Source organism: Dermacentor andersoni, chromosome 10, assembly GCF_023375885.2.
Source record: "Dermacentor andersoni chromosome 10, qqDerAnde1_hic_scaffold, whole genome shotgun sequence".
Classification (NCBI taxonomy): Eukaryota; Metazoa; Arthropoda; class Arachnida; order Ixodida; family Ixodidae; genus Dermacentor; species Dermacentor andersoni.
In genome coordinates, this window is record NC_092823.1 from 97,427,636 (window position 1) to 97,455,618 (window position 27,983).

At 44.2% G+C, this 27,983-nt stretch overlaps 1 protein-coding gene across 1 annotated transcript in view; it reads right to left on the reverse strand.

Annotated features, from left to right (window-relative positions):
* LOC126544428 (protein CIP2A homolog) overlaps positions 1–27,983 on the reverse strand; it is a 47,341-nt gene that overhangs the window by 18,279 nt on the left and 1,079 nt on the right. Inside the window, exons 2-12 of the mRNA XM_050191745.3 lie at positions 27,644–27,913; positions 25,750–25,844; positions 22,624–22,717; positions 20,924–21,046; positions 17,649–17,788; positions 15,125–15,203; positions 13,710–13,886; positions 13,055–13,211; positions 6,472–6,595; positions 3,496–3,595; positions 878–996 (exon numbers count right to left, since the gene is read on the reverse strand). Coding sequence (XP_050047702.1) covers positions 878–996; positions 3,496–3,595; positions 6,472–6,595; positions 13,055–13,211; positions 13,710–13,886; positions 15,125–15,203; positions 17,649–17,788; positions 20,924–21,046; positions 22,624–22,717; positions 25,750–25,844; positions 27,644–27,913 — 1,478 coding nt within the window. The remainder of the gene's footprint in view (positions 1–877; positions 997–3,495; positions 3,596–6,471; positions 6,596–13,054; positions 13,212–13,709; positions 13,887–15,124; positions 15,204–17,648; positions 17,789–20,923; positions 21,047–22,623; positions 22,718–25,749; positions 25,845–27,643; positions 27,914–27,983) is intronic.

The following is a 27,983-nucleotide window of genomic DNA, read 5'->3' on the forward strand; positions in this document are numbered from 1 at the left end:
ACGCCGAAACACGCTGTTGATTCACTTGGCAGTAGTTTCTGTTAAAGTTAGCTTTGCCACAATACAGAAATGTTAAAAGTGGTGAAGCATACCAAGCAAAAAAAAGGTGCCACTGTTACAGGACATACCATTTGTTTCTTAATTTATGCACGCGCATACACCACCTCCAGTCACAGTATGGGCACAGATACGCCTAATAAGTTGACTAGCAGGACTTCAGTTTTAGAAAGACCCTTGCTCTATTGTTGGCCCTGAATGCCCCTTTGGCTTTCAGAGTTTTTCATCTTACCACCTTCCTTTTAGCTTACTTTCCAAAACATAGATCGTTGTTCTCCACTTCTCGGTGCATGCGCATAATTAACGAATGCACAATAGGCACCGTTAATGGTCCTGTATTTGAGACACGCATGGTGGGTAAAACAAGCTCGTAAATCGTCACACAAACTTCAGAAACGGCTCTGAATAGCTGCCAGTATGCTTATTTAGTGTGTAGGTTCTAGCGTATTTTCCATTTAGGAAAGACTGGCAAGCCTGGTGGGACGTCTGCTCCCATTTTGTTCAGTACAGTGCAAAAGCGTATGTTACAACATAGCGCATGATTCGCATGTAGAGTGTAAGTTGTATATTGCACACCGGTGCATAGAAAGTAGCAGACATTACAAGCAGTAACTGCATTAAATAAATCTAACAGAAGAACAGAAATTGAAAAGCAAGAATTAACAAATGAACTACATCTTTATATGGAAGACACCATAACATCAACAATGAAGGTTTTTTTTTTTTTACTTAAAACTGGCCTCTCGCTCGTTGCGCATTCGCAAAATAAAGTGCATGCTGATGTAGCAGATGCCCATCAGGCAAATGAGTGCCGACTTACTTTTCCCGGCTAAAGTCCTGCTGGAAGTTCGCCATCAGAGTGAGGTTGAAAGCAGGCATGACGACATTCTCTTTTGTCAGGCACAGGGCTATCGACAGGTAGCTCGCCGTCACTGGTTCCTGGAACCACGAGCACAATTTCCTCAGCATGAGTATGATTGCGCACTTAGCGCAGCTCTCGTAGATGCCTACTTCCAACATAAGTTTCATATTCAGCAACTTGAAACACAGCATCATGGGCTGCAATCTTGCACTTGTCCTACGTCCAGTCACACGCAAAATTCTTCGACTCTGACCAACAGCAATACCACAAACACTGTTGAATGTCGACACACTAGCGAGCTCACACTTGCCGCGAGAAACTTTACCTAAGTCGTGAATTTCACTGACTTTAGGTTTCCACGTTTGAGCTGTAAAAATTACTTCATAGGTTCCTCAACAGTCCTGATACATAGTATCTTATCAGTAAACATATATGAACTGAATCTTGCAAGAAACAACCAATAATTGCACTACTGACACAGCAACAGGTTAAGAAAACAGACAGTGCGACTGGTCCATGCTGAAGCATTTCTGCGTGCACTCTAGTAGTTATGTGCTTTTCATGTATACCGTATTTACTTGCATAACGATCGCACTTTATTGGCAGGAAATTTGACGCAGATTCAGGGGTGCGATCATTACGCAGGCGAAATTTTCCTCGAAAAGAAAAAAAAATTTTTTCATCCCGCATTTTCTGCGAGATGCGGGTGTCCCACGTTGGTGCGGGACACCAAAAGAAAAATGGCGGCCAACGGAGCAAGCCGGATGCACCGAACGCAATATTTTTTTCTTCTCGCGAGTACATTACATGCATTGAAACAGTTTCTTCCGTATCAGTAATGAACAATATCGTTAATATCGGGAAGTTTGCGGCAATAACGTAGCCATGTCCACTTTGAGGGGACAGAAACAGAGATGGGCGCGCTTAGCTGCCAGTGACATAGAAACACATGGCCGGCATGCTGCGGAAACTGCGGCAGCTGTCTTCACTACTATCCTAACACACGAACATTTCCACTAAGCGTGGGCGAATATCTTAGCTGTGTTACAAACGTCGGTGCATGAATAGGGTACAGTTCTAACGTATCGGTGTAAACGTGGCTACTATCGTTGCCGCTCGTGATTTGTTGTGTGCCCACGAGTGCAGACGAGAAGAATCGAAAGGGGCCTTTTTTGTTGTTGTTGACTACAACCATTATAAAGCCTACAAATAATAAAGGCAAGTTTGGTTGCACCTCTTTTTGTCATGGAAGTGCGGAAAGTGATGAAAATAATGAAGTGAGGCATCTGCTTAAGTATGTTTGGTGCCTGCAGACCACTTGCTTTGTCTTGAGTCATTTGCGTAGCGTTCTACAGATGGTAAGTGCGATCATCCTTAGCTAGACTTGGCCCACGACATATCGCTGCGGCAAGTTCGGGGTGCGATCATAACACGGGAAATAAAAAAAATCAAATTTTGACGACAAAATTCACAGGTGCGATCATTATGCGAGTAAATACGATATTCTATACTATCATCATGGAAATGGCAAATTACACGGATAACTTGAACCTCATTATAAGAAGTTGCATATGATACAAAACTACCTATGTCAGTATATCCGATACGTCCTTGAGCACACAGGCTGAAACTGCAGAAAAAATTTTTACAAATGCATCAATGAAAAAAGCAAGCGCATGTGTCGCCACCAACAATTCTCTTGTAGATTTTAATGGGCCAGCTGCAGCTTGCCATGCCGATACACTGAGCATAAATGGCACTAAATTACAAATGCCCTTTTTATGATCATTAATACGCAACCAGTACAATCACACGGAATCACCAGCAGCGGGCTAGCCATTCCAAGGTAATAGCCAAACTAAGCATAAGCCTCCAGACTGTGCCATTTCAAGTTGCTCTTGCCAACTTTTCTTTTTGCCAGCAGAAAACATATCTTCAACTGCAACCCCGCCAAAAAATATTGCCTATGATCTTGAATTTTCTTATTTTCACTACAGCAGTAAGAGTACTCATTGAAATAAGACATGGCCAATGAAATTTTAGATCTACTTTGTTACGTAACTGTCTGAATGTACTGAGCTTCAACTGTACCAAGCCACGAACATGCCAACTTTCGTGAACACAACATGGAAGGGGAAAGCAAAATAGCATGCACCTTTCTATAAAGCTCGCCCTGGGAACATGTCTTTCATGGGATTATGTCTTTTTCAAGCACTTTACTAAAGCTGGTTTACCTTCAGAAAGATGATACAAGCAGCATCAAACATACAAAAGCAAAGACTAACAAACCGTACACTGTTTTTATATCACAGCGACCTTTTGAAGCGAATTTGTGGCCGATTTCGCCTGTTTTAGGAATTTGTACAAACTTGTTCAATGCAAGTACTCCTCTAGCATCCTTTCGCCATCAGACTTGTAACATGTCAGACTGACAAGCAAAACATATTCACAAACATTTTACTGTTCGTAAAACTTGATGCCACATAGGTAAAATCGTACAAGCCCAAATTCGTAAGCCTTACGGGAAATTTGGGAGAGTTCGCTGGTATGCAAACAAACGCACGCATTGCCCTTACCTGAAGCAGCTGCTGGAGGCACTCCTCGGCATTCTCAAGCTTGTTCATGAGCTGCCGAAGGAAGTCCAAGCATGTCGTCACAACCTCCACCTGTTTGTTGCTGAGAAGGCAGTGGGGTGAAAAAGCGTAAGAAGCTGCAGGACCCCTTAAACGGCATTCCAACCGTTTGCTCCATGGAGAGCACATCACATGATATGCACGTCACACCTGGCCACGTGCTTACTCTAATGAATTACATCTGCGCAGAGGCCGGATGTTTTGCTCGGTCGCTGCAAAACCCCGTGGCATCTAAGCAGTCTCTCTTCGTGACGTCGCACGAACCCTGCAGCAGATTTCTCTGCTGTGCGAGTACATGTTTGATACGCTCGGCAGAGATAATGCACAGGCTTTGAATATCAAATCTAAGGTAAAGTAGTACCGCAGTTACTCGAGTTTAGTGGGCACTTCCACAAAAATTAAAATATCACACGAGCATCAGATTCGAGTATGAAACCAAACCTGCAACAGGTGGTGACCAAACGCCACTCCCCAGCTTTGAAAGGTAGACATGGTGACACGCTTTGTGCAGCTGCTATACGCATGCACAGCGTTTCACGGCAATTAAGGAAAAGCTAGAGGGGCAGAGTTTCCACAGTGTGTAATTGCGCCAAGTAATCCGGCAGCATTTGACAGCGCTGTTGGTTTCTCGGAGCAGATAACTGAATATGCGTAGCTTCAATGTACAACGGTTTCGCATGTGCCATAACGTGCAACAGAAAAGCAGAAAATTAGATTAAATTTATGTTTTCTTTTCCCCCCGCTAAAACAGACGCAAATGGGAACGTGGAACTATTTTCAGGAGTGCTCTTATTTGGACGTGCTTCTCCTCCATTGCCACAGAAACTCGTCAGTGAGTAGCAATAAGGAAGCCTGCGTAGTCATCACCCATGATCGCATTGATAGGAGCCATGGTTTCTTTCGCAGTGGTTACACCAAACAGTAGTTTCGTTCCAACTCAGCAAAGCTGTTGAGGATGAAAAGAACTGGCTGAATCGCGATAGACGGATGATCTGTTGGCAACCAGCTCCCTGGTGAAACAATAATCGGGATGTGCACACGGTTGCGAACGCGTCTCAGATGAAGACACGCACTGCAGCTGCACTGTGAAGGAAAGTCGCGAGGCCCTCGCCACTACGAGAACTAATCAGTCATGAAATGACAAGAATTGCAGCTTCTGCACTGCTTTTGTGCAAAATAAAAACAGGATTTGCCAATTAATTCAGTAAATAAATGCATGTTGACGTAGTAAGCATATCTTTATTGTTGTCTTGACACCCTTGATAATTTGACATTGGATTAATTTGGAAATTTCTTTCGGTCCTGTGAAATTGAGTTAATTGGGTTTTACTGCATAGAAAAAAAAAGGGTATCTGGTCTTGCTCAATGAACCCAATGCTACACTGAAGTATATTAAGCATTAAACTTGACAGTTTGTTTATTAGTGATTCATTCACTCATGGCATACCTGCCAACTCTCACAAATTGCCCGGGAGACTTCCAAAACCTGACTAAGGCTTACGACTGTGTGGCCAAGGACATAAATCTCCTGAAATCCAGCCGCAACCCCAGCACAAGAAAGTGTCATGCACTGCAGCCTCTTGGTAATTATTATGAACTAGTTATCTAGCCAACATGTAATTTAAATACAAACCGCTTGTGTGTAGTCAACACGGTCCTAGCTAGACTCAGTTCAATTCAGATCAAGACATGCATTGAAGAGTGCTCGTGAGGCAGGGGTCTAATATGTGTTCCACAATGACCGATTCCTTCAAGTCAGATTTGCCTCAATCCAGCCAAATTATGTGGTAAAGCATACAAAAAAGCATTGGGGTGAAGCATGCTAGGAATGGAAAGGGGCCACACAAATACCGCCTTGATAGCAGTACGGGTGCCGAGACATCTCATAACTGTATTGGCAGCCTTCAGAGCCCAAAATTACACACTGTTCGGTTAGTAGGTATGGCATCATGTACACACCAGCGCAAGCCACACAAGGGTGTAGCGCTATGCCCCATCCTTTCTGTAACGCCCGTGTGTTGTTTGCACTGAAGCATACGCGATGCCTTCAGAGCCATATCCGACGTTGTGACGATTTGAGCCCTCACTTCGCAAACCTTGTACACTGTGTATATGAGACCGTAACAAGCCTTAGTATGCATTGTTTAATTATAGTGCATATGCGCTTGCGCCATCTTCTGTCACCATAGAGGCACCTAGACGTCCAAGAGTTGTACTGCATCTATTCAGAGTTGTTTATGATGTTGCTGCAGTTCAGAAAAAAGTTTCTTTCTTTTTGTTATCGCCCCCCACTCTCCTCTTTTAAATCTCCAGATATTAGAGGCCCTCAGGTTGGCAGGTATGTTCATGGGGTTTAATGTCCAAGAGGTAACATGGTGCTAGCAAGGAAGACACTGCTCTTCGGAGCAGAAAATTGGCCCATTTGTCTTTTTGTGTTCCTTTGCTCCAGGTCGGTGTAGGTATTTATTTTTGCTTGTTCCTTGATTGATTTAACCCTTTGTAGGACAACGGGACATATACATCCCACTTAATATCTGCGCGAAAACGCTTCTCAGCAACGAAGGGGCGCATTTATCTATCTCTTTGGTGCTGCCTACTATCTAAAGGTTTCAGCACTTCATACGAGAATAATTTTGGGGATGGGTGCGAAGTGGGGAGGCAAAGATGAAAAAGCTAGAAAAATTATATTTGGAACACTTCCCGAATATGGCGCACATTTGCTCGCGAGAAAAAGGTTCTTTGAATCCCGATCAGCCTACAAGCCTGATGCGCTACCCATTCGACCACGAACTACCCAGGTAGGTGAAGAAATGGTTAGATACAAACATAGATAGGTACGTAGAAACATATGCAAATAGCACTCGCAAAGTGCTTGAAGTACCCTATACCAACATATTAAAACCTGGATTGGGGACTCACGTGCATGTATCTTGAATGCATTGAGGATCTTTTGTGAGGTAAGGCTTCAGGAGGGCCCTGATGTGCTCCACCGTGAGACACTGCTTGATGATGGTTTCTCCACAGATACCAGAGTCAGTAAGAGCTGCGTACAATAAAGGAAAAGAATGCCGGGTGTTTTCCGTTATCTCTAGGCTTGAATTATTTCAAGCTTTACTCTAGTCAAATCTGGCTATAATGAGATTTGACTCATTACGAAGCTGCATCCGACATGGAAATGCCTTCATTACATCCAATATTCACTATAAGCATATACAGTGAAACCTCGTTGTTACCGTATTTGGACCATTCTAACACACCTTTTTCTAACGCACCTTTTTTGGCTAAAGAGTTAGTTTAAATTTTCATGCACGTCACCATCGTAACCGATTCTACCCAACATCAAGAACGAAACATATTACTAAAAAATAAGCTAAATGCAAGGTAGCAAGCTGTACTGCAATCGAATGGACATTCCTTTCCTGCCTTAATTATCGCCACTTTCCAGTTTGCTGTACATGCGGCATTCCTAACGCGTCACATGGAACTGAAGATGACTTTCTGTGGTCGGTAGATAGCAAAAAGGAGGTGTTACCGGATTCCGATAGCTACTATCCGCTAAGATTCAGCTGTGCGTGTGTCTGTGTGCCTTTGTATGCTCCATAAAATTGTTTCAACACAGTATGCATTAACTTAGGCTTTGTTATTGATGTGCGCAGTAGAATCAGCACCAAGTTATATATTTTGAATATTGACATGTGTGCTTCTTTATCTTCCTCCGGTGACCGCTGTTAATCGGCTAACAAACGTTAAACGTTATCACTCAGCACAGGATGGGCTGCATGTATTGGACGTTTCAGGAATGTTATCAATGATCTGTCCATTGTCTGTTCTGTAATCCAATTGTATGGACGACTTGAATTCGGTAGTACTTTCTGGAAGAGCTGCGGACACTAGCGATTACTCTGGAACCTTCGACGACTCATGTATAAAAGCCGATGCACTTGACCCGCAGATCAGTTTTTTGGCAATCACCCACTGTGTTCGCTGCTATCATTGTGCTTTGAGTGTAACTTACTTTTGTGGGCACAGGTTCGCCCAATAAAAACTTAGTCTCGTCATTAAGTTTTTCTAATGTGTTCTTTACCGTCACTACTACATGACAATATGTTGGCTGTAATATAACTGCACGTTACAATCGGGGGCACAGTAGAATGACGCAAATACGGTATGTGCCCGCTTAAGTAATTGTGGTTTAAATATAGTCGCTATCAACCTCCCACCCTGTCACCACTGAAGATAATGTATTGGCGGAGCGCTTAAGCCGTAGTCATTTAACGCATGCCAGATGGTTAGTGTGTAGTACTTAACTCATTTCTCAGTGCATACAAGCATGAAAACGGTGAAATATCATGTGCGTAGACCACTGATAGCGAAATTGCGGTGCACAGACCTTTCCCGGCCTCCCCTCCCCACCAATAGTGACATCAACACATGGTAGCTGTGATGTGTTTAATGCTCCCATAGCTTCTAGCACTTCCATGTTGTCATCACAGATGATGACGTGAATGATGGCCCTTCCGTATCCGACGAAGCTAGTGCGCTGACCACCATGAGGACATTCAGAGAGAAGGGGGCACTGAGGGAGAAATTGGCTTGCAGCCTTGCTAAGTTTGAGGATGCCGTCATCGCTGCAACGCCACCACAGCAGCAAGTAAAAATCAGACCTTTTCCTCCCTGCTTGCAAATAAAACTTGTCCGCATGTGTTTGAGTAAGAATTAACACACTTTTCTGGCCATTAAGTCCATAGCCGCTCATCTGCCATTGTCGGTTAATTGCTACATCTCTTAGTGCATACCTGATCCACCTTCCCCGCCAACTACCTGTTAACAAGGTTTTACTGTATTTGTATGCTTATCACATGCTACTATCACCAAGAAACATATTAGATTCACTTTATTATGTTGAGATTCGAATGTGAACACCAAAACATTGTGCAGGAACTATTGACGATGGTTATCATTAGAAGCCAAATGCTTCTAGAAAGCTATTCACTTTAGTATTAACGCAATGATGTGCTCAAAAGCATTTGCTTTTTCATTGTGTAATTCTGTATACGTAGAACAGAGCCATTAACCAGCACATGTGTAGCAGTAGTGCAGTGGCTATACATCTAAGCCCAGTCGCCAAGTGTGTTTTGTTTCCTTTAGTGCGAGCGCCGGCATGGAAGGCAACTGCCATCCTCCTCTCTTGTCACCAAAGCCCTCCCCAGTTGCAGCTAAGGGAGAGAGGGAGAAGGTGGTGAGAGAAAGGGAGGGCTGTCCTTACCGAGTGCTCCAGATAAGAATTTAAACCTTCAGATGCCTACAAAGCTCTAAAGCATCCCAATTTAAATCTTCAGATGCCTACAAAGCTCTAAAGTGCCCCAAAGAGCATGTGCGCCCCAATTTAAACCTTCAGACGCCTACAAAGCTCTAAAGCGCCCCAAAGAGCATGTGCGCCCCAATTTAAACCTTCAGACACCTACAAAGCTCTAAAGCACCCCAATTTAAGCCTTCAGACGCCTACAGAGCTCTAAAGCACCCCAAAGAGCATGTATGCTCCAATTTAAACCTTCAGACACCTACAAAGCTCTAAAGCGCCCCAATTCAAACCTTCAGATGCCTACAAAGCTCTAAAGCGCCCCAAAGAGCATGCGCGCCCCAGTTTAAACCTTCAGATGCCTACAAAGCTCTAAAGCGCCCCAAAGAGCATGTGTGCCCCAATTTAAACCTTCAGATGCCTACAAAGCTCTAAAGTGCCCCAAAGAACATGTGCGCCCCAATTTAAACCTTCAGACGCCTACAAAGCTCTAAAGCGCCCCAATTTAAACTTTCAAACGCCTACAAAGCTCTAAAGCGCCCCAAAGAGCATGTGCGTCCCAATTTAAACCTTCAGACGGCTACAAAGCTCTGCCTTCAGACGCCTACAAAGCTCTACAGCGCACCAATTTAAGCCTTCAGACGCCTACAAAGCTCTAAAGCGCACTAATTTAAACCTTCAGACGCCTACAAAGCTCTAAAGCGCCCCAAAGAGCATGTGCGCCCTAAAGAGCCATATAACAGTTGGCGTTCGGTCACAATTGTGCCCAAGAGCATGCGCCCTTTGCATTGGACCCTTTACACTAGCGGTGATAGTCCAACCAGCACCGACCACCCACCAAAACAAGCAAAAGAGCGAAAACCATCTGCTTTAAAAGTGGCGCTATCTGCTGGCAGCAGTGGTCCATGTGCCAGATGCTGGTAAGAAAGTGGGAATTTCCCCGGAACTTCCCAAGGTCTGTTATCACTCCCTAAACCAATAAATTAAAGAACTAGCTCATATGCTATAAGCTTTGTTACAATGACATTGCATGTGTCATGAAAGTACCTTCATTATATCTGTTACCTTTATGTTTGTTATCTGATGTTTATTGTATCTACATGTTGACATTGTTGAGAAAAAAAAAACAATATCGGCTAAAAACAAGCATGATGTCTTGGATTCAAAGTTTTCCAAATGTCATATATGTCTTTCTTTTGTTTTTCTGGAGGCATGCATTTACATAACTTAAGAGAGTGATAAGGAGCAATGCCAATGATGTCGCAGGCATCACATCTCGATGGTGCACAAGACGAGATCGAAGGAAAACTATCGACGTTCGTCAGCACCCAAAGAATGGCTTTACATTGATATTCACTGTACGTTCTGCTCACACCAGTACACGTACCACTGTGTGGTTTGCAGACAGCTACTCAGGAGGATGCTTGTGCACACAGCAGTCAAGACAGCAGCAGAAGCCAGAATGCTGCACAGGCTGCTGAGCACAGTGTGACGGTGCGTCCACTTGCTGTATTCACTTGATTATAACACGAGTTCTTGTCAAAGTTTTCATTGCTTAATGACGACCCTTGCGTTACATTCGAATAAAAGCAAAATTGACCATATTAAAGCTGATATTTTAAATCCAGTAATCTTTAGGATTACATTGGAAACCTGCACCTTTCCGTCTCGATCCAATGTATAGACAAGTCGACTGAAGTCAGAAATTGTTGCCACAACCAACTTGATGGCATTTTCGCTGTGCCTATGAGTGGCGGCATAGTTACAGTGCTGTAGTACCTTGCAGTATTATGCTTCGACTCCATCCATTTCACAACGGCCCTTCCATGGAATGAATGGAGTCGAACCACCTTCTGTACAATGAATGGAGTCGATGCAGGATAGACCACAAGGTACTGCAGCACCGTAACCGTGGCACCATTCCTAAGCACAGCGAAAATGCCGTCAAGTTGGTTGTGGCCACAAACAAGTTTTCCGCAGAATTTGTCGTGGCAAGACAGTTTCCCGAATGAAATGGTTGCGAGACTTCTGCAAGACTTTGCCTGTCTGGGCACCGAACTTCTCAAAGCATACGGCTGACAGCGCACTTGGTACTGTGCGAAGATAGGGAGCTTGGTATAGTGCCAGAAACACTGTTGCGGACGCATCTGGTGCCAAGTCATGCATAATTTTGTAAAAGTGCAACTATCTCCAAAACTGATTGCCCGAGAACACCACCCTAGAAAAGCTCTGTCTCCTCCTCAGATGACGATGAGTGAACAGAACTTGTTTCCGAAATGTGATACCTTCAATAAAGGTACCAGTTCTCTTCTCATTTATCTCTTGTTACATTTGTGGGCTTTTTTTGCATGACTTAAAAGTTGCTTTTCACATTTCAATTGTGGTCATGTTACGTACAAATAAATATGGTGCTCTTGTAGCTTTTGCAGCCGAACACAATGTGCATCTCCGGAGACCTGACAGCATGGGTGTTGATACCGTGACTGCACAACGACAGCAGCTGTGCCAACACGCCTCAGGCATCCGTATCGATCATTATTAAGGTGAAAGCTTTAGATGGCCCATGGGTTAAAAAATTCGATGCCCGGCATTATGGCACCAAAACTAAGTGCCATAATGCCAATTGGCATCAAAACACACGACCACTGGTGGGAGTCTAACCCATATGACCTTTGGTGTTAATTAAGGTGAAGTTAATTAAGACACAATGAATTAAGATAGCTAATTAAGTCACTCAAACCCATAACATTTGGTGTCAATTAAGAGGAAGTAAATACAGACACAATTAAGGTAGATTTAATTAAGTCACTGGTCCCAAAATTCAATGGCACCAAAGTTGATGGAAGTCGAACCACGGCCATCAGCGGGAGTAGAACCCACAACCTTTGGTGTTAAGTTAATTAAGGCACAGATAATTAAGATATAGTTAATTAAGGCACTGGAACCCACGACCTTTGGTGGGATTTGAGTTCACGACCCTTGGTGTTACGTAGGGCAAAGTTAATTAAGGCCCAGGCAATTAAGGTATATTTAGTTACGGCACTCTAACCCACGACCTTTGGTGGGAGAAAATAAGTAATAGGAAGTAACAACGCATTAAAATGAAAATGTCAAGTAATTTAATGAATGGCTCTTGTGCACAGGCTTTCACCTTTATCCTCTTTAGTGTACGTTAAAGTGACTCAACTTTTGCAATAAAAAAGCCTTTGCTGATGCATCCAAATTTGAGCAACTCACATATGAAAGTCTGAAGCTCTTTTAGGGATGGACACATCTTAGTCTTTCAAAGCCTTTCAGAAGTTCTGCCATTGCCAGAAATCTGCCCAAGACTTCGCAAATGCTTTGCTATACACAGTGCAATCCTCTTCAAATGTTATTTTCTTGGTCTCCCGAGGGACCAGGAAAACATTTGGAAAAAAATTTATGGGGCACTTAGTTATCCCTACGTGGATGAATGTGAAAGCAATGTGACCACCACGCAATGCTTAGACATTATGCCACAACGCAAAGTCGAGGGTATGGCTCCCAACAAAGGTCAAGGATTTGAGTGCCTTAACTACCGTACTTAATTAGCTAGGTCTTAGTTAACTAATTATTAGTTAACACCCAAGGTCAAGGGTTCGTGGCCTTTTCGGACATTATGTGGCAAAGCCAACAACGCCGAATTTTCCGCCTCGTGAGCCATTTAATGCTTTCGCATTACCAATTGAATGCAGGAAATGCACCATTTCATAGGACAATGTCTCAGAAGGAGAGCGTCAGATGGCTATGGTGGCCACGGCTGCCAGCGGAACAGCGTATGAGAGCGCCAGTTTCAGGCTACGAGACAATCAAAATGGCAGCGGTGGTGGCTTCGATTACTTCAGTTGAAAAAAAAAACATTGGTTCTTTGACTGTATATCCGAGCGTATTGCTTTGTATTACTTCTACATTCCTCTGTATCTGATACATGTTCCTGTACACCGCCCCAACTCTACCTAAGCCGGCTTTCATGTTCTTACAGCCTGGTCATGGAGTAGCTTCAGAGCTGCCATGCAGGCGGTGCTCCGGCCAATACGTGATATCAACCGCACTGCTACATGTTGCCACCGCCGCATGAAAAACTGCTGCGGAACGGCTCCCGTACAGCTTCATTAAAAAAGGTGTTCCTTCCACCCCTTTGTCAGACCAACCCCAAGACCACCCCTGGCCCTCACCACTCACCGCGAAAGAGCCGCAGGCTGGCCAAGCACATTTCCGGAGCAAAGTACAGGCCGTCAACCTCCTTGTCCTGTAGGGCTACCAGCACTACTGTCACAGCCTTAAGGAATTCCGACACGGGTGCGTTGTGGGCAACAAGCAGGTTCTGGGCACACATGTCCTACAACGGACAGAAGGAAGTACAGTCAGTGTCGGGTCTAAAATTGCAGTAAAGGCTGCTCGTACGAAAGGAATTTTTTTTATTGAAGTTTTTTTTGGGGGGGGGAGGGGGGACTGCTTCATTATTCAGGAATCTTTTATGGCCCCTTCCATGTAAGAGAAATGGGTGAATACCTGTACTTTTTGAATGCAAGGCCGAATTCCTATGTAACAACATTTGAATATAACAAAGTAAAGTTCCAATTTTACCGACTTTGTTATATCGAGTTTGAACTGCCTTTGCATATCGTGACAACAAACAGGTCAACTTTATGGAAATTAAATTTCCTTTACATGCCCTTATGAGCAAATTATCTCAAGCCACACAACTGCTTCATGCAAAAGGTAGAAAAATAATGTGTAGACATTGAGCACGAGGTAATCGCAATGTCATGGCAGTGAGAATGACCGTAGGGCAATGGTCATAAAGGTGTAAAAGAGCACAGATCATGCCACGAACCTTGGTGAGCAATGTGACCAGCTTGACGCTCTTGTGTACCACGTCCAGAGAGCCAACGCTTTCCTCGACAGCAGCAATGAGAAGGGCCAGCAGTGGTTCAATCGTGCTCGGCGTTCGGGCAACATATCCTTCCAGAAGCTCGGGGACCGATAAGATGACCGCAAGAAAATTGATGGTCTTGATGCGAACGAAATGAAAAAAAAAGGGGGGAATGCAAGTTTCCGATCAGAGGAAGATGTCACTACTAATTCACGTGAGCTGGAGCATTGCCTTCTTGAAAAAATCAGTGCAGACAGACAAGCAAAACTGCCCTTTTTTGTGTGTGTGCGTGTGTATTGACTAGTTGCACAATTTTTCAGTCTGAGCACAACTCAACAATGTCATTCAAAGGGGCTCTGCAATAGTTTTATTTTAGGCCACCAGCTGTGCTCTTCAATCTAGTATTCTCAGCATGCCAAAGCAGGAGAAAAATGAATTATGGGCATTTATGAGCAACAAACTCATTACCTGTCGCAGAAACTTTAAAATAAAAGTAAAATGAGAGTTCCCCTCCACTTGAATTTTTGTGGCTTTGGATGCCACATCTCACCACAGTTGCCCCACGTGCCCAGCTTGTTGATGCCATCATTTCATTGGTTACAGCCAGTCACAGTACCTTGCACCAAAGCTGCCTTCACCCAACAGGCATTGTGCAAGGATTCAGCATCGTCTGACGGAGATTTGGTGCAAGATGCTTGCGTTCTTGGGCAATCATCTTTAGGGATACAATTTTTACGAGAGTTCACGCAACTCGGCAGTATACAGACGCATAAACAGGGGACAGTATTCCAGGAACATGGGCGACGGTGTTCCTGGTGTCATACAGCTTGCTTGGCATTGCAGGTACGCAGTTGCTCATAGATGCTGACTCATCCAGTGTGACCAACATATGGGGCGCACTTTGTACTGTCAGCAATGCATTGCTGGATAGCTTCAAGCAAGGCTCGCCAAAGTATGCGAATGAAATTTCGAGAGTAAACTCATTGTTCAGTGCGATCCCTGTGTGTACTGTCTCATTTCCCAACAGCTAAATTCTCGCGAAAGCAAAGTTTTTTTGCTTTCACAGCCAATTTTGTTAATGCAGTGTTCAACCTTTAGTCTAATATTCCTATCGCTATCCATGCTCCACCTTTCGGGCACAACCAATATTTTTTTTATTGACTTCAGTTTGTACGTTTTTCTGGATGGTGCGACTTTGACGCTTTCTTTTTTCAGAATATTTGAATGAGCTTTTACGGTACACACACACCCAATTTTAGAGCTGTGCTTTTTGGCTATAATTGAAAAATCACAAACCCAGATGAAACCAATTCACACAAAAATAAATTTCCGACAGCCTACACGATCAAAAAGTTGAATGAATAATGTGGCGTTACCGCTCGTAAGTCCTCAGATTCCCTTTGTACTTTCTTCTCAGCCACCTTCGAGGCACAGGAGACCATCATTTTGTGGTACCTGACAAAACAAAAAATAAGCGTGGTGCTCATCTGTTCCTGCCAGAGATAGCAAAATGCAATAACAATTGTCAAACGCCAACTATAAGAATGGTGCACAGAGCACTCTGATACTGCAAGTTCTGCCTGAAGTGCTAAGCAGTGACAGCAATAGCAAGGTTCACCATTGCACCTAGACTTCTCGGACAGTGTTCAAAGCATATACAGTAAAACCTCGTTATTAAAAGTTGAAGGGGGAGCCAAAATTCATTATATTCGCTACTTTGATACAGTTGATACAAGCCAGTAAAAATCGGCAACGTCCTTTGTTATACAGTCAACTTCAGTTAATTCGATTCTTATGGAACCAACGAAACTGGTCGAGTTATCCGGCATGTCAAATTAAACAAAACGTAGGAAAAAACGCTGAAACACACCGTCGATTCAATTGGCAGTACTTGCCTTCAAAGCTAGCTTCGCCGCAATACAGCTACGCGATGTGCTCAAGCATACCAAGCAGAGAAAGGGGCCCCTGTTACAGGACATATCACATGTCTCTTAATTTTCACACGAACAGTACGAGCAACGAGACGCCCAACAATTTTACCAGCAGGTCTTCAAAGTTTTAAGCAGACTCCCACTCTTCTGATGGCTTAAAACGTCCCATCGACTTTCAGAGTTCTTTTTTTTTTTCATCGTACCGTCTTCCTTTTAAAGGTATGCTGCACATACCTTTATAGCTCCAAACCCAAATTTGTCACTTGTACTGAAGAATGGAGGTTGTAGAAAGTAGGCTGTGAAAAATAGAAGTTTTCTTCTAGCTCCAAAGAGCTTGTCAAGCATTAGGCACGCTGAAATAGTATAATATCCGCACTCGCTTTCACGGCAGTTTCATCTTTACAACCGCGGTGTGCATTGCTTCCAGCTGCTGCAGAAACACTGACAGCAATTCTTTAGATTACATAAAATCAACTAACGAGTTGATCGACGACAGTGCACTTTGCGTGGACATCAAGGTCAGAGTGAAAGAAGAGCCACTGTCAATCACTGTCAACTGTGTTGCTGTCACTATCAGTGGGGGGTTTCATGCTAGCGCATAAAGCCCGGCATTTTTCACTTCATGCCACGCACCATAGACAAAGTGCATGGCCTTTAAAAGGCTAATCTTCACGTCAGGGGGCCAGTCTGCATGGGCCGACCTACCAGAAGCTGTGCAGTCAATGACTAAGATTAGTCACTTCAGCATGCGCCACCGATACAGTTTTAAAGTTGGCTATCACGGTGGCGTCCAACGGCTGCAGGCCTGCCGTCACATTGGGAGGCACAAACATAAACTCGACATCTGTTAGCTTCGGGCTAACGCCGTGTGCGCTACAGTTGTAAGCAGCAACATCACTTTTCTCCCTTGGCTTTCAATTATGTCGGCCAACTCGAGCAGCCATTCCTCGAAAAGGTCACGGGTCATCCACGCCTTCTTACTGCGGCGACAGGGGACCGGAATGTGCTGGTTCTTAAGGCATGCACACGTCTTTGATTGCCCGATCACAAAAGGCTTCAGGCGCTGGACCCCATGCAGGTTAGCACACAGCAACACAGTCACCGTAAGTTTGGAGTGCTTGTCGCCAGGGCATGGATATCCTCTAAAAGCATGCATCCTCAAAGGGAACATTAAAAGAAAAGCAGTTTTGTCACAGTTGTATATGTCCTTCTCTACGTAGCGCTCCAGCACAGCAGGCACTTTTGTCAGTAGCCACTGCTGCTTCAACTGTATCCAAAGACAACACTTCCCTTACCACATTTTTATAAACGACGCTGTGTTGATCTTTAAACCTCTGGATCCAGTGTCCTCCAGGTTCAAGATTCAGCCATACAAGAAGAAAAGCGAAGTGTTTCGCTTTTGCGGCTGGCATTGGCCCACTGATAGGCACATTATGTGCACGGGTTGTGAGGACCCACTGGTACAGCGACCCTTCAACATCGGTGTACAAAGGGTCCCTAACCCTTTTCCGTTGATCGGCATGGCCACTAGTAGTTCCTGTCTTCACAAACGCAGTGCTCCTGGTACTTAAAATGGTCAATATCATTGACTGAGCGAGCTCATACTTCTTGACGAGGGTGCTTCACAAGGGTTCACCATAGGGGTCAGGCACATGCATGCTGACCGGTACAGTTCTAATTATTTGGCGAAAGTCAATTTTAGGATTGAAATAGCGAAAATTTGGTGTCTAGAAGCGTATAGGCGTCCGTTGGGGCATTCGGGTGGGGTCGAATCAACAAAAGTCTGCTGTCCCGTGAAATCCATGATGTCACACTGCTGTAAAACTGCCTGGGCTTTCAGCGGAAAAAAAAAAAGAGGGAGTTCTGGAAAAGCAATACCAGTGTGAAGCTACTTAACATTTCTCTTTAGTGTCTCCTTAACCGTTCTTCCGCACCTTTCAGTAATGAGGATTTTTCCAAACAGACTCACTTGAGCATGCATGCTCGGCGCTCCTGATTGTTCAACAGATCCTCCAGAATGTCGGTGGCTATCCTCCTGGCCTCAAGGTTGTTGGACACGACCGTGCAGAGGAGAACCTGAAGTGTCTGCTTTATCGACTGGCTGAACATCTGGCAAAGAACAAGACAATATTAATCACACATAAAAAGAAGTCATCTCGGCGAGGTCGAAGCTTGCAATTCTGTACCTGTATCAACAAAGCTTCTCTTACACAAGCGCATGCCCCGACTGGCCGGCTTTTGAGCCGGCTGCCACTCGCGATAGCGATCGGCGTGATAATGACACTGTCACCATGGCAATGGTTAATCGAAGATGGCATTTAAGTACAATAAGTTTCTTTATGCCTGTGTTCGAATACCTATTTTACGCAGGAATATTTTCCGATTGGCTGTCAATCGGCCACACGCCACTTGTGATAGTCATCGGCTTGATAATGACAAAATTGTAATGGCAAGGGCTGATCACAGATGGCACTTAATAAGGGGGGGGAGGGGGGCTTTCGAAATCAACTTCCTTGTTTCTTCGTGGATTTTGATGAAAATTGGCAGAGGTAGTGGTAATGTTTCTGTGATGTTATCATAGAAATTTTGAAGTTGTATAGTAGAGCCATTATGCGATCCTGCTATGTGTGATTTCCCGGCGCCAACGTTCCCGATCGAGAACACAAAAATGACCCAATAAAGTTGTGCTTTTTACCAGCCCACACGTTCCTGCAAAGCACGATTTTTCGGCGCCAATGCTCAGTACGCCGCCAAACTGCAATCATACGATATGTTTTCTGGCTGCTAGATCCCACTGAACAAGAAAATATGTGAGGCACGCACGATGGAGAACCGTATATGGCCGTCCACCACATCACTTTCCACACGTTTGCCTGCTAGCCTCACGTGAAAACGTCGGCGCGCACTCACTTTCTTGTTCCTGTACCAGCAAATCTCCTCATGGGTCGTCGCATGTCTTATCCACAGCTATCGCCACCAAACCTATTGCGATAAGCATCTTAACCTACTTCTTTTACGACCCATGAGGTGTAGTACCGTTCATAGCGTACCGCACGCTTTTAGTAAGCAATAATCCAAATGAGTCGCCATCCCTTGCTGCAGGCAGCACGATGCGAGTGCCACGTTTCATTTCAGCGACAACCAGCGTCGCCCATCAGCTCGATTTCCCTTTGGTTTCTCATCGCCGCCTTAAAGCACTACACAACAGGGTCCCCAAAGCCACAACAGTGCAATGCAGGTCTCGTGTGCAACGATCTGCACAACACTTTGCATTACGTAGATGTCAACTACAGTTCAGTCTCAAATATTTGAGTCACTTCAAATCGTACGTTCTTTCGGTTTCTTTTTCCCTGGTTTTTTTCCCCAAAACATACGAACGAGGTTCTACTATCTCTCAGCTTATTTACAACTTTTTTCTTCTGTTGAGCTTGTCCCAAGCCTGATTGGCTTGCATAATGTTATACAAGACTCGTTCGAGGCACTCTGTGTTCTAAAACGAAAGGTTGAGTATGTGACATTCTTAGATCTCTTTATTTACAACACAATTTTTTTAGTTCTCATTATTTACGAGGCGACTGACTGTACAACACACACCTAGACTGAACAAATAGTTGAATCATTAATTCGGAAAAAGTCACTGTAATACCAAGAATGCCACGCCCTGAACTGCACTTCAAAGAACATAACAAAAACGTAATCAATATAGGCTTAACAGTCATGAAGAAATCAGAGGGACAAGCTGAGCAGGAGGCAAGAAAAGCACTTTTCAGAAAATGGCTTTCAAAGTTGTGCCTTAGCTTTTACTTTATCAGAAGGCAGCAGAGCTGTAATTGTTGATATCCTATCAAATGCGGGGCTTCTGGAGTGCTTTGCCTTTAGTCTGAAGTGCTTTGCTGGCCTTTCTTTCCTTAAGAGATCCTTCTCCACTGCTCTGTAAAGAGCACATTAGCCAGGTTGCAGACCACATGCTGCGCAATATCCCACAAAAGCAAAAGCGGGTCCAAGAATTGTATTTGCATGCTGCCTTGTTGACAGCTGTCTTTAGCGGAGCAGAGAGGCTTACCCCTTAACATCACTCGCATAACGTCTGTCACATTCAACGGCACATGTTCATCTTTTCATAGCAAGGACCACATGATTAAACAAAAGCTTTTAGCAGCATTTTGATTTTTTTTTTGCTAGACAATTGCTGAGGAGCTAGCTGCACATTAGAAAGTCACTGGCACATGGGCAGCAATGCAGCTGAAATATGCACGCTTTGCAAGCCAGCACTTGTGCGGAGGTCTGCCCTGCGCTTTTGCAGCCTAATATTTGCGCCAGCTGCCGTATTTGGAGAACGTTGTAGTGTACAAACATTTTCTCCGTTACACCTAGGAAGGGCCTGGAGAGCTTACGCAGTGCAGTGGAAGGTTTCTTGAATATTGTGAGCATTGCTAAATGCGATATTCTTTGTCCCCTGTTCCTCTGCACTTCCTATATTTTTTTTTTACAATACAAGAATGGGGCAAACCTCTCCTCGCCCATTTGTGAAAAAAAGTAACTTCTGCTTGGGTATTGTGGACTCCCGATAATTTGGACGTTTTGGCAGTCCCCGTCAAGTCTGCATTATCGGTCGGCGACTGTAGTCGGAACCACTGTCACCACAAGACGGAAACGGCGCACCGGCATTGCCATTACCAACGACGCAGGTTTGCAACGACACACTGCTTTCAGTACTAAAGCTCATTCGAAGGAATTTGCTTTGTATGCTAACCTATTCGCAACAGAACTACTAAGAGAGCCACTGTACACATTTCTCGCATTGTGCGAGCTTGAGCTTGCACACACCACAGGATGAACGGGCAATGTAGTTAGTTTAAGCATAGGCCACCGTACCATTCTGAAAGGGTTGTGGAAGGTTTCAAGGAACGGCGAATCTCAAACGCAGCAGACCGCACTGAGGACGACATGCAACGGCCCAGAGACAATGAGAGAGAACTGCGAAATTTACAAAGACGGACAATAAGTGTGCATAAATTACCATTCTGTAAAAGTAAGCTCTGTAGGTTTCATCCCGAGTGCTATACTCAGTAGCACACTATATTTTGCTCATTATGAAATTTCCAGATTTGAATTGGGTGCACATGATTGTCCAATTTGTGACCCACGTATATGCAGAGGTTGTTTAATTCGGGGCATGTTAGAGTTGGGTAAATGCGGGACACATATATTCACACAGTCCACTAGGTGTAATGAAGAGAGTACCTTGTTGCTGATGAACTGGTCGAGCGAGAGGTTAGCGAAAATGGCCAGCGTGTGCATAACCACGCAACTGTTGTCATATGTGGTTTTTGGAACCAACGACCTGCACAACTCCGGTAGCTGTGGCTGCATGGAAGAGAAAAAAAAAAGTATGCGAAAGTGGTTGGTAACCGGTCACTGCGAACATTCAGGACACTCCAGTACGCAGCAGTATTTGCACTAGCAATCAACAGAGGCCACAAAACGAAGTGCAACAGTACTCGCCGACAATACTATACAGATTCCATGAAAACACTTTTCCGGTGCCCTAGGTGGTGCCATCCGAAACACTGTTCTCGACATAAGCTGCTACAGTCAAACCTTGACACAATGACTGAAGATATAACAAAGTATTTCTAAAACATTTCTTACCCAACGGCATGTAACGAATATGTGCAAAACAAATACAACATAAGTACCTTTATGGTTGACGCACCCTTTTGGGCATTGCATCTGCGATGCAAACTGTCGACTTTACTGACTTCGCTATATCAAGTAACTATATTCGTTACATGCTGACATTGATGAGAAACATTTTAGATTTACTTTGCTAAACTCAATAATTTGGTACATCCCTACTCGTCACATGGAAGTTCGTCAAATAACTAAACCTTGTTGAGTAATTACAGCGATAACAAAGCAGCAGTACATGCAGACTTTTTTTTTTTTGCGGTTGTCAGAATTAGAATGCTATGCAGTTAAACAAGGCTTTGACGCAAAGCTTTGATCTACATTTCCTCTCCTAATAATCAACCTCTTCTCAGCAGCAAAGACATGCAAATAATTCTGCAGAATGCCATACCACAGGGAATTGATTATGTATGGACACATATAGGTGCCCTTTTATAGAGTTCTGTAGTTAATCTAGTTGAGAAAGAGAAATGGAGCTGGGAAGGCCATGTAATGCATGGGGCAGATAACCGGCGGTCAGTTAACAGTTATAGAATGGGAGCCAAGGGAAGGGAAACAAAGTCGACGACGCCAGAGAATTAGGTGGCGTGGTGAAATTGGGAAATTTGCAGGCACAACTTGGAATCTGCTAGCGCAAGGCAGGGGTAATTAGAGATCGATGGGAGAGGCATTCGTCGGTTCTCCGAGGATCGTGTCTAGTTAAAAAAAAAGAAAGCAAACTCGATGCAGTCCTCAGCAGCCGCTCAAACACGTGAAATGCGAGCGTAAGCGACGCTCTGCGAAAACTGTCTAATCAGGTCTAGCCGAAGCGAACATTTGTTCGCTCAGTAGTGCAAAGTATGCATTCTGGTAGCACAAATGCCAAAAACTCGACCAGAGCAACTCGAACGGTCACGTTCTGGACGTGTCGGCACATTTTGCCCGAAGACATTGCTTGATCGATCAGCAGCCGGCAAGCTGATACTGTGCGATCTCACAGATTGCACGGCTGCGTATTAAGCATGGTGCAAAGTGGATTTGTAAAGCTGTTGACAAGCCATCAAAATCAAAAGGAGACCCTTTGATGGCCTGTCGAGGACATTAAGCTTGCATTTCCTTGGCATAATTTTGATGACAACTTCTTTTTCTTTCGCCAATTATCAGCGCATACATGTATTACAAATATTGGTTATGCCCTAGGTTATTCTCAAGGTTAGGAAGAATGCAACTTCCTTATAATGAGGTTTGTATGTACTACACCGAACTGTACGCACCATTATCTTCATGTACTTCTGTGCGTGCATGCTCCATGACAAGTGGTTGAGAAGCTCCAGGCATGGCAGGAACAGCTCGTGGTCCCCCGAGTCCCTGAAACATTTGAAACAAAAGATTACGCAGGGCCCCATGCGAGTGTTTACAATGTGCAGCGCTACGTAATATAAAAGCGACAAGGTGGTGAAGCGAAAAATAAGATAGCATTATGTAGATCGAGACTGCACCATAGGCATTGTACCTTTGTTTGCAACGAGGGCTGGTCCCATTTGGTCAGTTTAAAGTTATGCAGATCTTATGCAATGCGGGAATCTATGTTAGTGCGAAGCATTATTACTAACAACACACGTGACTATTAAATGCCTGAATATTGTCCTTGATGAGTCCTTTCACTTGCCAACGTGCCCACCTGGTTCTGGTTATCAATGCACGTGTTCTTGTGGCACTTTCGAGCACTTAAAAGGGCACTAAAGGCAAACATTAAGTCAATGTGAACTGTTAAAATACCACTCCAGTAACCTAGCAGTGCTCATTCTGTGCCAAGAAATGATTTAGTTTAAGAAAAAATCACGACTGAAGGGTCCTGCATACATTTAGCGACATTCAAGTTGCCCAACCTCGAGTGGGGTGTGGTGGCATTGTATACGCCATCGTCGCCCTTTACTGTCGTCAGTGAATAAAACGGCGCCCGACAGATGGCACTACGGTCGTTTTTGCACAAAGTGCAAAAGAAACCACGAAGAAACCAAGCCAAGATGGACAATTTGATTCATCGCTACAGTTGACCTTGCTCAAGTGGCGTGAAGCGTTTGGGCCTCCCACAACATCACATGGATGTGGATTCTTTGCTATACTTGCAGTTTGTGCAAGTTTTGCAAGCCAGCAAAACCAGCGCAGCACTATGTGATAACGAAACTACCAAAATGCAAAAGTGCAGGGGGCACAGAGTCCAGTGAGAGCAAGACTTTCTGACCGCACACATAGTTGCTAAGGGTAATATAGAAGAGTCGGATTTTCCTAAATATCAAATGGAACTGTCCAGACAAATAGCATTTTCTTCTGTCTTTAATGCAATGTAATGGTCTCTCTATTAAGTTGGTTGAGTGCTAGTGACAGAATTATGAGGAGCGCCTACGCCATCAGGCTAGTACCCGAATGTCGCTGGGGAGTCTCAAACCATGTCTTGCATTTACCAGTTTCTGGATTGCTAAAGCTCTGTTCGCAATAATATAGGTGCCTTAGATATATTCTCAAGCATTAATCTGTCACTTTAGCTTGACTTAAACTTTGCCTTAAGTGTCCCTTTAAAACACCATGATGCAGCAACGATGGGCATGTTATCAGCTTGCTTCTGCCTCAAAATAATGTTTCTCTGTATTTTATGTGGCATTGAGCCCATGCAGAGATTGTCTCCTCACTTCTAAATCATGCCAATGCTCTTCTGTGCTTCGGCCAGCGCCGTGACGTTTAGCAGCAGGTCGACAACCCTTAAGGACTTGCACTTTAGGTGTCTCAGAGGTAGACTGCTGCAGATGTCATAAGTGGGCATTTTATATAGGATGAGTGGAGGCGTGGTATTGACATGTGGTGTACAAAGCACAATGCGAAGCTAGACGTGCCATCAAGCGCGCAGGATACAACAGAACACATGATGTCAAAGCAAAACGCATCCTCACAACACAACCAGCTGCGGCGCGGAGACTATCTTGACAACGGTGCAAGAAACCCGGGGAGGTAGATAAAGGATATGCTTTGCCTTAAAGAGAAAAAAAAATGTGTGCATGTGACAATGTCCACTTGGTGGCCTAAATTTCACATTAAAAAGTCCCGTTTCAGCTCTAGTTCACTACCTTTACTGCGCCAGGAGCTAGAAGCTCGAAACTAGGTTTGCTGTTTGTTTTTCAATTACACTGTCATCATACTCGACATCAGTGTGCCGTCAGTCAACCTCTTCGTCATTCACTTTACCCTAGTTATACAGAAAAGAAAAACTAAACTTTGGGAAACCCCACCATGAGGGTTGAAATCATGCCCCTATCGCAAGCGTAGCTGAGTGCGTTAACCACAGGACTATCACACTGGTAATTTGTCCACCAAGCTGACTCAAGTAGGTAACGGCGTCTATGCACAAGTCTACGAGACCATAACAGGCAGTACTGTAGTGTAGCGGATGAAGACGAATGAGCAGCAACAATGCGTTGATATGGGCAAAATTGTTCATCCTGCTGACAGCTTTCTAAAAGCATATGATAGATGAAATCGAGAAAGAGTATATACAAGAAGATGAGCTCTGAACTTTTTACTGCCGCTTAATTCGAAAGCTCGGAAATTTTGTGCACACTGCCCATCAGGCACACATTATTACTCAATAGATTGCATGATTCAATCATGGGCCTACATATAGCTCGTAAGAAATAAGCCTTTTTCATGCAGTAACAAAGGTGGCAGTTGGCGGGCTTATCACCTGTTTATGTAATATGCTCGCCTATTGCCCATTCTGTCTTTTCTTTGCTTAACAAGATCATGTTGGAAAACATGGACACTTCTTGCATTGCTGAGCTAAATGGCCAAGCTGCAATAGCATCCTTTTCGGACTTGGGCAATCTCGCTCTATCATCGAAGGGATTTGCAGTCTGGCTTATATAAACAGATCCACCGCCTAGAGATATTTCAGAAACATGTGACATACATATAGGGTATTTAGTCTAATGATTAGTATATCGCATTGCATGTGCAACTTTGAAGGTTACACCTGGTGGACAATCTACATGGTGCAGTTTCGTGCTTAAAGTAAAAAAAAAAGTTATTTCACAAGGGACAAAAATGTAGGTTGTGGATTCGTTAGGCAAGTAAATATAGTATGTGCCAACACCGACAACGAATAAAGAAGAAAAAAAAAATGGCACAAAAAGTTGAAGTATGCCCAGCCACATGTTGAAAGTTAAGCATTGAGAGTACCATGCAATTAGCAGAACCAATTATGAACGCCAATGAACATGACGCAGATATAATTTCATCTAGTTGCACACAGCCCAATCAATGATTTCACCACAGCTTTCCTTCAAATGATTGAACAGTAAAAGGAAAAAAGAAAAAAAGAAGAAAGCAAATAGTGACTTTGAACTTACATCTGTTTGAAAAGAAAGTCACTGAGGTAGCCGAGCTTGGACTCTGTCAATGTCACTTCATGCCTGTAGCAAAGCTCTCGAAGAAGCTGGATGACCTGCAGGTTAATTGTACAGGACATGTGGAACGACGGTCGGGTTGCTGGATAGTTCACCGACAAATTGCCAGCATGGCGTAGTTGAAACACCTTAAGAGCGACAATATGCATAGCGCAAGCCTGCCAACCTGCAAACATTATGAATTAAATTCTTTGGATTTACGTGCCAAAACCACGATATGATAAATGAGGCATGCCAGAGTGGGGGACTCCAGATTAATTTCGACCACCCGAGGTTCTTTAGAGTGCACCCAATGCACGGCACACGGGTGTTTTTGCATTTCTTCCCCATCGAAATGCAGTCGCCGCAGCAAGGTTTCGATCCCACACCCTCAGGCTTCATTAAAACTTCTTTCTGGGCGAGTTGGTGCATACTTGACATAAAAATTGTTACAGCGCAAACACATGCAACCACAAAGTATCAAGTGTGGCTTGTATCCCGTCCTTGATACTTTGTGGTTGCATGTGTTTGCACTGTAACAATTTTTATGTCAAAAAACCCTCAGGCTTGGTAGCGCAATGCCAAAGTCACTACACCACCGCGGCAGGCAACCTGTGATCATTAAAATCCATAAAGGTCCTGAAGACATGAGCAAACGGCAGAAGAAAGAGGTGTTGCTTGCATTAATTTTTAAAGTTTGCCTCATGCACACTTCTTGTGGGATGCAGCGAAGTTTATTTACAATTATTTATTCTTAGACCCAGCACACGAGCAAGAACAAACTAGAAACAGCTGACTGAAGCAACACATTGTTAGGCCAAAGTGACACTTTCAGCTACTTATGTGCTGCCGATTTCACCTGCTTCAGGAATAAACTTGCCCGAAGGAAGCAGCCCTCTGGTGTATCGCGTCTTGCACTGCCATAGCAGGTTGGCACAGGTAACATCTCAATTTCATGTATGCATTCCTTGTCAACATTTCAGAACTATTGAAAGCTATTCATATTTGCGAATAGTGACTTCTTGTATGCATATTTTGGATCAGAACTATTTAAAAAAGATCATACTTGCAAATAGTGACAATTTGATTCATTATTGAAACGTTTCAAATTTCACAGAACAATCCTAAAATTGTAAGATGTATGAAAAATTTAGGATTTGGCAGGTACGACAATGGATCAAATGCAAATAGACAATTTAGGCAAGTCAAGAGGAAAAACTCTACGTAGGCAGGTAATGTAACGAAATACTTGTGGAATATCACTGATGTGGTGGTATACTACAGCACCAGAATTGGTGCCAGAGCAAATACTGCCATCAAGGATGGCAGGTAATTAGGTGCAGTAACGACATCAGGAAATCAGCAGTTCAGATAGGTGGAGTTCAATTTACACAGGACAAGTGTAATTAAAGACATCTGAGAGAGTCCTGCAGTGTCCTGCAATGAGAGGGCTGCTAGCACATCATGCCACCCTTCTAGCCACACTCCTACAGCTTTGTGCAAGCGTGAAGTGGCCTTCTCGGAAGGTAGATAGGGCACTACAAGAATTTTTGCTCTGAAGTTGTGCCATTGGCTAGATTAAAATTTTTAGCGTACAATATCCTGCTACAGGCTGCATGTGCAAACGCACGGGTCGCAGGAATGGCACGGGGGGGAGTATGTGCACTGCCGTTTCTATGTAATAAACTCAGCCCGTAGTCAGCACATGTCCCGTGTTCCTTGCTTGTTCCTGTCGCAAGTGCATCGTTACCAACTCGCCAAATTTGCGACCCTCATGAGGTTGTTCTGTGCTTTCTGTACCCGTAGGCGCGTGTAAGTTGTTCCGCTGGAGGAACGCATCTTTTCCCGGGCGACCTACCTGCAGCCGCAGCTGAAAGTTTTCTTCGATGGCCCCGCTTTGAAAGAATTCCACGAGCGCCGAGTGGAGCTCGAACTCCTCTCGTAGCCACTCGAGTAGCTGCGGCTTTTTGGCCAAGTGCTGCAGCAGGGTCAGCACCTTCCCGGAGAGCTGCAGGTTTGGCTGCACCTCCAACAGGATGGTGATGCAGCAGGTGATGCACTCGTGCGCCAGCCGGCTGCGGCTGGCGAAAAAAGCCAAGTCTCGAGAGCCAACCAAGCCATTCAGAACCTGATGAAGAAAAACAAAAGTAACTGTAAATGGCGCGCAATAACACGCGGGACAAAGAAAGGGATCTGAC